General features: G+C 43.1%; 1 protein-coding gene across 1 annotated transcript in view; it reads left to right on the top strand.

The window, feature by feature from the left end:
• Positions 1-13709, top strand: part of LOC122459442 (spermatogenesis-associated protein 7 homolog) — an 82335-nt gene extending 68626 nt beyond the window's left edge. Inside the window, 4 exon segments of the mRNA XM_043511488.1 lie at positions 2802-2866; positions 3626-3630; positions 4230-4302; positions 13631-13709. Of these exon segments, the coding sequence (XP_043367423.1) occupies positions 2802-2866; positions 3626-3630; positions 4230-4302; positions 13631-13709 (222 nt within the window).
• The last annotated feature ends 467 nt before the right edge of the window (positions 13710-14176 follow it).

Consider the following 14176-nt stretch of genomic DNA (forward strand, 5'->3'; position numbering starts at 1 on the left):
GCCCCTGCTGGGGCACCAGCAGCGACGGGCACCAGGGTGACCTCCACTGCTGCCACATCCTTCCCCCACTCATATTCTGGGAGATCCCCCCCAGCTGGTGGGAAGGGCCAGGGGAAGAAGAAGAGGAAGGGCCCCGTTAAAAAGACCAGGCCCTCCATGGCAGGGGATGCCCCCAATGCCCCGGCCCCACCACCAGTTGGGGCGTCCCTCCCCGCTGTTCCCTCCACCAGCTCTGCGGGTTTCCCTCCCGCGGCCCCCAGGGCGTACACCCAGGTGGCAGCAGCCCCCCCCCTCCGCCTGCCGCTACGTCATCTCTCCCGCCCACCGCCTCCGCTACCATCTATAGCGGCCAGGGCCCCTTTCCCACCATGACCAGGAAGCACGGCCTCCATTGCCTCCTGGTGCCCGCCTCACCCCACCTGGAAACCTATGTGCGGGCGTTGGCGAGAGTGGTGGGGCCCATGGCCATTGTGGCGGCCTTCAAAATGTATGGCAAGGTTGTCTTCTTCCTAGCTTCGGAGTCTGCCGCCCAGGAGGTGGTGGAGAAAGGCCTGGCAGTAGGGGAGTGTTCGTCCCCTTGGAGCCGCTCGAGGACCTGGGCGTCTGCCTGGTCCTGATCTCCGTCCCTCCCTTTCTTCCCAATGCCGCCCTGTTACCCGCCCTCTCTATCCTGAGGAAACCCATCTCTGTCATCAGCCGTCTCCCGTTGGGCTGCAAAGACCCCTCCCTCCGTCACATCCTCTCGTTCCACCAGCAAGTGCAGCTTCAACTGCCGCCGGTGGCATGTGACGGAGAAGCGCTGGAGGGGTCCTTCCTAGTCCCCTACTAGGGAGCCCATTACCGGGTGCATTACTCCACGGGGGAGGCCCGGTGCTCCCTCTGCCGGGCGATAGGACATGTCTGGAGGGACTGCCCCTTGGCCCGGCAAGGAGGGGCATCCAGGACCCCCGAGCCCTGGCAGGGCACTGGCCCCGTCTTTGCCGGCGCCCCTGCCTGCCCGGCGCCTGAAACCACCCCTCCTCCTTCCCAGTCCACCATTGCTCCTGCTCGGGCCCAATAGGCACCTCTCCAACTATGCCCAGACGAGCGGGAGAGCTTTGCCCGCCCACTACCCGCATCCCAATAAGACTACTCTTCCATAGGCTCTTGGCCCGTCACAAGATGTACTGCTAAACAAAGCCACTCTAATGGTAAGCTAGCACAGCTTCACAAAGTGGGCAGTTGTTTTAATTCACGGATATAAAAAATGCAGAGTCTCATTCCTCCTGCAATATGATGAAGATGCTTTATGCATTGGATTTGACCCAGATGTCCTGGTTATCTGAGAATTCAGAAGCCCATTCTGCTGAAAGTGAACTTTTCCCTTGTCCTAGCTGGCCAACATCCCCCATTACTAACCATTTTTTCTCTGTAGCCCCTTGGCCCTGATGACCTCCTGATGCCCTCCACTCTAAAGACTAGGAGCCCAGAAGCACTCTGTTGAAACATTAAGCACACAGGAATGCAATGGAGTTTGGGTTGTTCCATCTCACTAATCCATCTGCCAAAACCTTCCTTCACCCTCCTTAAACTCAACCCTACTCCCAACTGCTAAGCCCTTGTGCACGTTCCAGTGAGAGATGTGTCACATACAACTCCCTTCCTCATTAGTGTTTTGTGTCTCTCTGTCATAGATCCAAAGGATTGGTGCTATGGTCCCAGATTTGGAACAGTCTCTGGGAGGACCCCTTCAGAGAGCCAGACCCACTTGGGGTCTCACTCTTCTTCCAGGGGAAACCACACAACTTCACCACTTCTCTAAGCTGGGCTCAGGTCTTTCAGACCCCTGCTTCACAATGTGAACTCCGTTCAGCGAGTCCAGCTGAGGCAAAGATCTGAGGGAGACTTGTACAATCTTAGGGAGCAAGGCACCTGTTCCAGTATCTGCGGGGACACTCAGCCAGCATTGTCAAACAGTAGGGTTTATTAGTCAACTGTAACACAGCATAGGAAGTCCTTGGTTAGCATAGAAGAAAGAAAGTTACAGCATAGTCCATCTTGATCAGCACAGAGCTCAAAGCCCTGTCCCTCTGACCTCTCTTTGTGCTAGTTCAAGTGTGTGCCAGAAACCTCAGCAGCCAACCTTTACCCACCATCCCCAGCACCTCCCCAGTCCTTTGTTCTCCAAATGGGCAAACGGTGCTGGCCTTCTTGAAGTGAAGTGGGCCATCCATGGTTGTTGGTTGCCAGGTATCAAAGTCCCGCTGAGTAGAGTTGCCATTGTCTCCTCAAAAGCTCCTTTGATATGGGACCCAAACCCTAGACTGCTAGAGCCATTCATCCCCAGTCTCTGAGCCTTTATGGAAAGCAAACAACCCTTTCTACTCCCTAGGTAACACTGCAGTACATAGAGAAAAATGAGGCATACATCAGCTTCATTAAAAAAAATACAAAAAAATTCCCACTTTCTCACACTCTCTTTCATAGATAAAGAAATGTATTTTAGGATGCTCCTTCATATCAGGTTGTATATGTTTGTTTCTCTATCTACATAGACACATTCCACTTTAAATGATATATTTCCCCTGTACTTTGCTCATACTGATTATCGGTCCCGGGGGTTTCATGTGCCACTGGGTCATCTACTGTATATGAATCAGCCTGTTGCTTCAGTATGCTGCTGTGTAAAAGCAACAGAACTGGAGTGCTCTTATATGTGTTTCAAGCCCAAATAGTTTTCCCCCTGACAATTTCATTGGGAATATAACATGTTAATACAGAGGTATTAAAGAATCCTATTTCTCTTCATTTGAAAATGATAGGAACATGAATTGTGGTTTTTGAAGCCTCCAACTCCTGATTCTCTAAGATCACAACTTAAGGAGAAGTGAATTATTTGTTCTCCTTTTCAATTATTTTTATTGTGTGTTGAAATATTTAAAGTAAGAAACTAACAGAAAATTGAAACCATATCACCAGAGCTTGTTTAACCACCAGGAAACGGGTATGTTACAGCAAGCAGAAGTGACAACACAGATGATACAGATTTTTATCATGTAAGTGGGGGATTATCTCACAGTAACCATACCCCTGGATGTTGCTATTATTTTTCTTAAATAGGTTATACATAAAAGGCAAAGATTTTCAAAGTAGTATTTGGGTGCCCAATTTTAAACATTTTAAAGAAGCTTGATTTTCAGAAAGTGCAAAGCTCCCTGCCTCTGAAAATCAGGCCCCAGCTCTTTCAGGTTGGGCACCCAAAAGTGGGGACACCCAAAAATTAATAAAAAGAAAAGGAGGTCTTGTGGCACTAACATTTATTTGAGCATAAGCTTTTCTGAGCTACAGCTCACTTCATTGGATGCAAAAATCAATAGTCACTACTGAAAATCTTGACCAAATTCTTTATTAGAAATGTCTTATAATCACCGTGAACACCAGCCAAATAAGAACTTTCTGGGAATGTTCTTCAGTAAATGTTTTCGTCCATAAGATTGCTCAATAAAATCAGTCCTTAAACAAGAGCTGCAAATAAAACAAAACCTCTCTTTTGAATGCTAAAATCAGTGATATTGGCATTGCAGTAAGAGAATATTGACAATGGCCCAGAAAAAGCACCATGCTAAGATAAGGATGAGTGATAAAGGGAGGGTGTGTGTGTGGAGACCACTGACTAGCATGAACTGCTCTCCTGGATGAGAGACGATCAAAGAAAGAAAGGCCTATATCTCAGAACAGCCAGCATATTTAAATTCTTGCAAATAGGAACAATTGGCAGACAGCAAGCCCTCCATATAGGAGCAGGGACATCCCCAAAAGCTCTGTTTTCCTGTCTGCATCCCTGGGAAAGGGTGCATTGTCTATGCTCTGAGTTGGCACATAGGCTTACTTTACTAGATACCTTTGAACTTTTGTTAACATTTTAACAAAGCCTCTTAGGGTTTGTCTCTCTTTAAAACAAACTGGTGAAGGTAGACAAGGATAATATGGTGATCAGCATGAACTCTGCTAACTTGACTCCTCAAAGCTGTATTGAAACACAATAAGATTTCCTAATGAAGACAAGCCTTTAAAATGCAATCAGTAGTAAAAAATGAAAGCCGCCTTTGTTGAAATAAGATCACACTCATTAGTACTGCAAGTTGGTTTGTCTTCTGTTTACATTAAAAAAGGACGGAAATAAAACACAAAACCCTATCTTGTCTGGGAATATTGATGCTGATGGTTTGTTTCATGTTTGTATAAAGAAGAAGAGTTGAAATACCTTCAGTTTCTTCAAGAAGTTACAAATGATATTTTGATTAGAAATTGTTACCACAAGGAGTAAGTAACTTGACATTTATTCTTCTTTATTCATCTGAAGAAAGAAATTGTGACTAATTTTATAATCAGTATGAAGTATTGGAAGACTTGTGAAGATGAAGGCCATAATGCTATTCTTGAAATCAATTCCTTTGATTTGTCCTTCCCCTCCCCCCCCCCCCCCCCCGGCTTTTTCACTTTTTTTAATAGAATCGCCAATAACACACACAGCTGAGAAACAAAATGGGAAATATTTGCAGTGATCTTTCTATTTCCTGATAACGTAGAGTAGATGTAAACAGACATTATGTTCTCAGAGTCTACTCATAGGACTGAGCCATTGCATAAAATGGTTAGATGCATTGTTGTTATAGTGATGGCTCTGTGTTCCAGTTCTGGTTTTAATTGGTTTCTCAGAGCCTAGATAAAGTAACACAGAGCTACATTGAGTCTTCTGTAATGAAGTGCCTCAGAGCAAGAGGTTTTGCACAGGGGGCTTTTTCTCCCCAAACACAAGAACAAAAAAGGTGGAATAAATTAATATCTATATAGCAATGCTTTTTTCTTTAGAGTATACAATGCATCATTCCATTTGACTTCTCTTGTTAAACCATTAATGAAGATAAAAAACTAATATGCCCAGCCAACGCAGGTACCTAACAGTTGCATCATGTGCAGTTTTCATGTTACCCAATTTAAATTATGCTCTTACACTCTTACACTGTTTTACATTTCTAATAATGAAGATTGTGGAAGGTTCTGATAAACCACACTTCCCTGTTTGCCCTCAGTGAATCCAAGCATGACAAAATGTACTTTGATGTAAGTCTGCCCTCTCCTATTCTACTTGATGCCCTGCACCTTAACTAGAAGGTGTTTTGTCTGTAAGGATGAGAGAGAATTTAACTGCAAGCAGGTTTAGGCCTTGGTCTTTGTGAAAGTGCCATCTAGAGAAGGGAGGGGTGCCAGCCCTCACAATCAGTCATGTCTTCTTTGGCTATCCCTTGATGCGAGGATAACATCTGCCAAGGGGAGCTCATTGATGGGTTTTTAAGTGGCTGAGGAGCCAGATTCATGCCCTGCAGATTTTTCCACAGAAGTGACAGGTGTAATCTTGGAGGAGACATAGTTGTTGGCTGGACTGTTCCTCCCTTTCTTTCTTCCTTTGTCATTTCTCTGTCTCATGAGAATGTCTGTTCTCCTCAAAATGTAGCTCACTGAAGCTTATGCTCAAATAAATTTGTTAGTCTAAGGTGCCACAAGTACTCTTTCTTTTTTTGCAAATACAGACTAACACGGATGCTACTCTTAAACCTGTCAAAATGAGCTGTGGATTGGTGTATGATGTGGCGCCACTGTGTTCTGTTCTGCACCGAGTCTTCTCAGTTTGTTGGGTTGATGCCTCCCTTTTTAAGGTGTACTTTCATATGTCTTTGAAGCACTTCCGCTGCCCACAATGAACCCTTCTTCCCTGACTTAACTGAGAGAAGAGTATGTGCTTCAGGAGGCGAGTGTCAGGCATACATACACAGCGGCCAGCCCAGCAGAGGTTTATGACCGATGCCTCTATACTGCTGATGTGGGCTGCAGAGAGAACGCTTATGTCAGTGTGTCGATCTTCCCAGCTGATCCTGAGAGGCAGCACTGTTGGAACCATTCCAGCCGCTTGAGATGTCATCTGTAGATTACCCAAGTCTCACACTCAGAGAAGAGTGAGGGTGACAACATTTTGGTCCACATTTTCCAGGGGTTCTCCGCTGATGGAGATATGTGGAATACGAAGAGTGGTTTGTGCAGGTGAGGGCTGATAGAGTACCTTGGTTTTCCTGATGTTGAGAGAGACACCCAAGCTGTGATAGGCATCTGCAAAAAGATTTAGGGACTTTACAGATTGACACAGTCATCTGCATACTGAAGGTCAGTGATGCCTATTCTTGTGATCTTAGATTTTATTTGGAGACATCAGAGATTGAAGAGTTCACCGTTCATACGATGCTCAATCCCGATTCCATCAGGAAGGCGGTCATGAATAAGAATCAGGATCACAGCAAGGTAAATGGAGAAAAGTGTTGGAATAATGACACAACCTTGCTTGACACCAGTGCGAATGATGAATGGTTTGGTCTCTGAGCCATTGCAGAGTGATGGCAGCTGTCCCATCATGGAATAGTCTGATGATGGAAATGAATTTCTGTGGACAGTCAAACCTACACAGTACCTTCCATAGGGCATCCCGATTGATAGAGACAAAGGCCTTGGTTAGATCAATGAATGCCATGAACAGTTCCTGGTGTTGCTCTCTGCACTTCTACTGAATCTGTCATGACACGAAGATAAAGTCAGTTGTACCTCGGGATGGCCTGAAGCCACACTGATTCGGGGAAGTTCCTCAGCAAGGGGGAGAAGGCAGTTTAGTAGGATCTGGGCAAGGATCTTCCCTGTGATAGAGAGAAGGGCAATACCTCTGTAGTTCCCACACAAAGATTTGTCCCCTTTCTTGAATTTTGTAACAATGTTCGCATTCTTAAAGTCAGGTGGAATTTCTTCAAAGATACAGATTTTATTGAGGAGTTGCCAAAGTTTGTGTTAGACCATTGTTCCCCGTCTTTAAAAATCTCAGCTAGGATGCCTTCTGGGCCTTGTGTCTTGTGAATTTTTTGTCTTGGTGATGGCACACCGGATTTCCTCAGAAGATGGTGGATCAGCAAGGTGTTCTATTGCCAAGCATTGTGGAATAGACTCCATGGTGTCTTCAGAGACCGTGGATTCACAGTTTAGTAGGCTCTCAAAGTGCTCCTTCCAGCATTGTTTAATGGCGCATTGTCCTTGAGGAGGGTGGAGTCATCCTGGGAACATAAAGGGGTTGGGCCTTTGGAGCTTGGCCCTTATATAGCTTTTGTTTCTTGAAAGAAGCTTCTTATGTCATCCTGGTCCATGAAACCTGGATCTCAGAAGATCTCTTGCCACCACTTATTTTTCATTCTCATAGCCTCCTTTGGACTTCAGCTTTGAGCAGGTGGTAAGCCTCATGTTTTCGTTGGTTAGAGGAATCATTTTGCCAGTTGCAGAATGTAGTTCTTTTCTGTTGAATTAATGCTAGGATTTCGTAGTTGTTTTAGTCACTGACACCAAATCAGAATCTTTCATTTTCCTTCTAGCAGACTCCAACCAAAATCTTTAAGATTAAAATTAAAAATAAAACAAAAAACCAGCCATTAACACAATTGTGAGGTTTTGGTTCTTGTTGGATTTTTTTGAGAAATCACTTAAAGTTCAGGGTTTTCTTCCTGCCCCATCAAAGATAAATGGAACAGGTCTCTGAAAACCTTAGGCTCAGTGGAAAGCACACTTCTGTGCACTGGTTTATATCAGTTTACATTTTTAATTGCCTAGGAACATTCATCATTTGTTTAAAAAATACTGAAGCTTTGCTAGGTTTGGGAAGTTGCAATTAATTAAATATTTTGTGTGTCTATGAATATATTTGTAACTTAGATATTATTTTAAAGTGTGCGCTGGCAGCAACTAAATGAATTGGAAGGATTGGTGTCCATCAGAAAATACTGCAAATATCATCATCAAATTAAAATCACACAACTGTAGCTACATTAACCTTCTTTACTGTGGTTTCCTAAAACAGTCACAAGTAGCTCTCTTTGCCAGATCACCTTTTAGCTTTTCCCTAGGCATACGTAGTACTAGATTATGCCTTGTCCTGTCTGGGTGCACAGAGGGTGCAGGGTGCCTATCCTCTGCAATGTGGGAGATTCCCAGTCTAGCACCTCAGTCCTGCAAGGACTGGGGGATTTTAACACCCAGAGCAGAGCTAGACTCCTTAAAGAAGGTGGGATGAGGCCATCATCCTTCTTTCCCCATTTCCATTGGCCAGTAGAGCTGAGCTTGTGTATGGGAATGAGAGAAGAGTGTGCCCCACACCCTGCACATTGACATAGCCACAGCAGCTGCAGTGTGGGGCTCCCATAGGTATCTTACCTTTCTGTATCACAGTGTCCTTGGGAACAGCGACCAGAGCACAGCCTCACTTCCCCACAACTCAAAGCCACAGTGTTTGCCCTTTTGCTCTCTGAACATACAGGGGTCTTGGGGACATATGGTTTGATGCAGGTTGGCCACACTACAGGCCTACAGGGTGGGTGAACCAAAGTCTGCTGGGGACTTCCCTGTTGATTTTCTCTTGAAGGCACTCAGATACTATGGTGATGGGTGGCAGAATAAAACTCTAATATATATACACATTATAAAAAGTGAATAGTGACCCAGTATTGTTCTGGTGAATCTCTAACAACAACATTTAATCTCCTTGAAGATTAAAACTTCTGGTCAGTAATGGTCTCTTTTTAAAAACGCAGAGTTGAATTGCTAAATTGATTTTAAGGAGAGCCTATAAAAAGGTACAACTGGTGGCCTTGGCTGATTTCTTGCAGAATGAATATAATAGATGTACGTTTTAAAGACTCCCCTCATTTAGCTCAGTATCTCCAAAGGAAAATACCCAGTTCAGATAAGCAGTATAAGTATAATGCTTGAAGAATTTGACTGAGACTTCTAGGTTCATTACAGTTATGCAATCACTGGGGCAGAACTAGATCTGAATTATGATTGCAGAACTTGAAGTTCTAATTTCCCGATTCGGTTAAACCCTTATTTCTTATGTCTACCTGTTTCCATTAGTCTTTCTTTTATATTTGTCACAGTCATCTTGAAAAATAGGGATTTACATACTGGAGTAAGAAACACGTTCTGAAAGCATTTTCACAACAGAACACACCTTGTAGTATAAAGTGTAAGAGGTTGTGTTCACGTTAACAAGGATTTGGGCTATGAAAGTTCTCCCCTTAGTGAGTCCCTTAAGAGTTATTGAAAGAGAAACCTGTTTAGAGAGCGAACCTACAAATGGCCTATGTGGATACCAAAAGGTAATAAATTTTGAAATCCAAACATTCTTGTCTGAATAGTGCTATGTTTGCAGCATGTACATAGAGTTAGAAACAAAACATCAGTACTCTTCCCGAAAGGTTGCAGCATAACACTACTTCATTTCTTAGAATTCACAAATCTAACACACAACAATAAAACACAGAGTGATATAGCTGGCTGCCACTTAAGGCAAAGGGGCACAATTCAACCCATGTTTCTCCAGACTGGCTCTTTTGCAGACTATTGTTGAGGACCCAGATCACGTGCTTCCCTCGGAGATTCCCTAGCCTGCAAGCAAGGCCAAGAAATCCTTAGGATTTAAAGTGATAGCTTGTAAGTATTGTAAAGGTACAATGTCACTCAAATGTTGATCCTGCCCCCTGAGTCCATAAGGACCCTGCCACGCTCCATAAGACCCTCCCATGGTGTATTACTTCCAGGGCAGAGATTAGCATGTCTCAGGAAGGAAAGGATAGTATGTGACCCTTCTAAAAACTCCCTCTATTGCTCTCTACCAAATGGAAATGGTTTCAGCACTGTAGCTCCTCCCCAAGAACAATGTGACCAATCGGTGCAAGTGTAAAAAACTTTGTCATTCATTTTTTCGCTCCTTACAGGAATTGTTTCCTTTCACATCTAAATGTCACACAGTTGAGAACCTTTCACCCAACTCTTACTGGGCCACCCTAACCATTTCACCAGTAGCCACTTTTTTCTCCCATTTCTTTTCTCATTTAGAACTTTTTTTAAAATCCTGTAAATCCTGTGCTGTGTGGGGTTATTTTTTTGTACTTGTTCAGGGTAAAAAGAGCCAGGAACTTTCTCATCCCCGTAATCTTTTATTCGGCATATAGTTCTCTATTCCTTGGTTAAGTCTTCATCCCCTTTGAATATTTCATCAGTAAACGTTTCTTCATAACCTGTTTCAACAGCTCCTTTGCTTTTAGATGGTTGCATTCTGTCGCCTTTTCTAAAAGGGGCACCAATCTTCTTTATTTTAAAACTCTTCAAAAAACATTTTTCATACCTTCAGAGAATTTGAGGGATTAACATCAGCAGGTCTGGTACATATAATTCTGTGAAAGTTTTAGTTGTAACTGTTTATAAAACTCTGGTAACACGTCAATGTAGTGAAAGGTGTTGTGGGTTGTAAAATAACTTTAAAATCTAAGATGTGGAGGTATGTTAAATGGCTATACAACCCCTGCTTTAACTTCAGTATTAGTAACAAAATGTTGAACATTATGTTGCTTTAGCAGTTTACTTAAAATTCTTTTCCCCATTTGGTTTGTAATTTTTGAGGCATGAGGCACTGAAAATAGTTTTAAAGATCTTAGATTCTTCACCTCCCATCTTGTCTTTTAGGAGTAGGACCTAAGCATGTTTAAATATGTCTATCACTGTTAAGATATACTTAAAACCATTGTTGTGTGGGGAGACCTGCTGCGTATCCACCAAATCTTCCTGCCATTGAGCATCCACATCTGAAATAACGGTCTTGTTTCTTTTGACACGTGTTCGCACCAGTTTGTGTTAAGTGTAAGCATCCTGGTCTGAAAGCCAAGCTGTTACCTGTCTTCTATGCAAAGTTTTACTAGGTTTTTTGGCTGCTTGAAAAAGAGGGCTCACCCTCTGAAGCTTCCAAATTTCCTGAGGGCATAATATATTTTCTTTAACTGAGCCTCCTGTGTAGATATGACAGTTATAATGTCTTTTATGAACACGAGTATGGAGATGTTCACAATGACAAATTTAAACAAAAAACAAGTTATTAGTCACATGGTTTAACACGCTTTACAGCAGCCTGTGGAAAAAGAATGTTGTGACCCATGACAATTACAAGGTCCGAGCTGGTTCATTCTTCCATTTTGTTTTTATCTGGGGTCTCCTCTGTGAGCTCTGCATCTCAGGCATGAGCCAAAACAACTGATGCATGATAGATTCACCGCTACTGCGCTACCGTTGTGTAGGTTCTCAGAGGTCTCTAGAAAAGTGTTATCATCAGTGATCTTCCTGGAAACACCATCCTAGCCACTATGGATGTAGAAGCCCCCAACACCAACATTCCACACAAAGATGGACTACAAGCTGTCAGGAACAGTATCCCCAATAATGTCATGACAAACCTGGTGGCTGAACTTTGTGACATTGTCCTGACCCACATGGCCTCACAGTATGCCAACATTGTTATGGCTGACTTAGAACAATGCTTTCTCAGCTCTCATCCCCTAATGCCCCTACTCTACTTGCGCTACATTGATGACGTCTTCATCATCTGGACCCAGAGAAAAAAAGCCCTAGAGGAAATCCACCATGATTTCAACAATTTCTATCCTACCAGCAACCTCAGCCTGGACCACTCCATACAAGAGATCCACTTCCTGGACACTAAAGTGCTAATAAGCGATGGTCACATAACCACCACCCTACACCGGAAACCTACTGACCACTATACTTATCTACATGCCTCCAGCTTTCATCCAAACCACACCATGTGATCCATTGTCTACAGCAAAGCTCTACGATAAAACTACATTTGCTCCAACCCCTCAGACAGAGACAAACACCTACAAAATCTCTGTCAAGGATTCTTACAACTACAGTACCCACCTGCTGAAGTGAAGAAACAGATTGACAGAGCCAGAAGAGTACCCAGAAGTTACATTCTACAGGACACGCCCAACAAAGAAAAACAGAATGCCACTAGCCATCACCTTCAGCCCCCAACTAAAATCTCTCCAACACATCATCAAAGATCTACAACCTATCCTGAAGGATGACCCATCACTCTCACAGATCTTGGGAGACAGGCCAGTCCTTGCTTACAGACAGCCCCCAAACCTGAAGCAAATACTCACCAACAACCACACACCAAAAACAGTAACCCAGGAACCTATCCTTGCAACAAAGTCCATTGCCAACTGTGTCCACAAATCTATTCAGGGGACACCATCATAGGGCCTAATCACATCAGCCACACCATCAGAGGCTCGTTCACCTGCACATCTACCAATGTGATATATGCCATCATGTACCAGCAATGCCCCTCTGCCATGTACATTGGCCAAACCGGACAGTGTCTACGTAAAAGAATAAATGGACACAAATCCGACATCAAGAATTCTAACATTCAAAAACCAGTTGGAGAACACTTCAATCTCTCTGGTCACTCGATTACAGACCAAAAGTGGCAATTCTTCACCAAAAAAACTTCAAAAACGGACTCCAACAAGAGACTGCTGAATTGGAATTAATTTGCAAACTGGACACCATTACATTAGGCTTAAATAAAGACTGGGAGTGGATGTGTCATTACACAAAGTAAAACTATTTTCCCATGTTTATTTCCCCCCTCCCCCCACTGTTCCTCACACATTCTTATCAACTGCTGGAAATGGCCCACCTTGATTATCACTACAAAAGGGTTGTTTTTTTCCCTCCTCTCTCCTTCTGGTAATAGCTCACCTTACCTGATCACTCTCGTTACAGTGTGTATGGCAATACCCATTGTTTCATATTCTCTGTATATAAAATCTCCCCACTGTATTTTCCACTACATGCATCTGATGAAGTGAGCTGTAGCTCACAAAAGCTTATGCTCAAATACATTTGTTAGTCTCTAAGCTGCCACAAGTACTCCTTTTCTTCAAATTGAGAGATTTTCAGAAAAGAAACAGCTGTGTCCCCTGTTTAGATTTACACAACCCCAGGGCAGTTCTACCTTGACCTCCGCTTTTTATAGTGTGTTTACCTGAGCTATTCCAAGGAGCCTTCCTCCATGGGTTCAGTTGTTGGGTGAGCATCTTACCGATCACTCTGACTCATAATTTCATAGGTCTTGCTGTCAGGTTCTGGTGTGTCCAGGAATAGCTGGGACAAAGGGTACAATCATTCTTTGGCCCCACAGTTACAATTTGTGGTGTGGTTAGGACATAGCAGGACAGTCTGAGGCAGCTCACTGGGACTTATAACACTTGTATTGCGGGTGGGATCTAAGGGGGCCCATCATGTTGCAATTGAGTGTTATATTGGTACCATAGACAGACCCTCCATTAAAGGTGGACAAAAGGAATATATAGGAATTGAAATTAAAAGCACGAAGTGGGAGCCCTGTTGTTATCTGGTTGTATTTCATCCTAGAGAGAACTCTCACTGATAGATGTGTGTACTTCAGAAAGGACGGGGATTCGAATTTTTAAAAAAAAAAAAAATTCAAATACTTTTGAGGTAAAAAAATATGATTATACCTTTGGTAGAAAAATAGGGAACCTAGAGTAAAAGTGAAAAGTTATGATGCATCTATAAAGATTTGAAAGATGGACCAATCAGTATTTTTTATTTGCAAATATATTGTCTTTTATGTGGTCTTTTTTTGTGCTGATCATGGGGGTTTTTTTGTTCTCTTTCTAAGGTCAATAGGGGATGTATTTCAAATGCACATTAGAAGTAGAAGCCATGACCTTGATGAGGTGAACAAAAAATATTATTAAATACTCTGTCACCAAGAGCAGGAGAAATATTTTAATATCAGTGCACAACAATTTATGCCATTCTGACTCCTACGCAATTTAAAAATGAAAAGAGGTGAGGGGGCAGAGAGAGAAGAAACCCTGTTCTGACAAAAGGCAACAGCTACAGGGTCCGTTATAGCTAGAGCTAGCAAAACAAGATTTTTCCTATATGCTTGTATGTACATTTCTATTGTGGCTTCCCAAAAGCTTTCAATAAAGTACTTAATGGTCAGATTAGTTTAAATTGCACAGGGCCTCTGTGCAAGTGTTTGTCTCTACAGATTTCTGCTCTTTCTGTCATTGCTGTAGCAGACAAACTCTGAAGTTCCCTCAGCTTCAGAAGCCATTCCTTGCAGCATGTTGTGGACCAAAGTGCAGTCTGAGTGAAGCTAAGTAAATACTGCAAAGCATCATGAACATTAATTTAGACAAGAACTGCAGATCTG

The sequence above is a fragment of the Dermochelys coriacea genome, chromosome 3 (genome assembly GCF_009764565.3).
Source record: "Dermochelys coriacea isolate rDerCor1 chromosome 3, rDerCor1.pri.v4, whole genome shotgun sequence".
Lineage (NCBI taxonomy): Eukaryota > Metazoa > Chordata > Testudines > Dermochelyidae > Dermochelys > Dermochelys coriacea.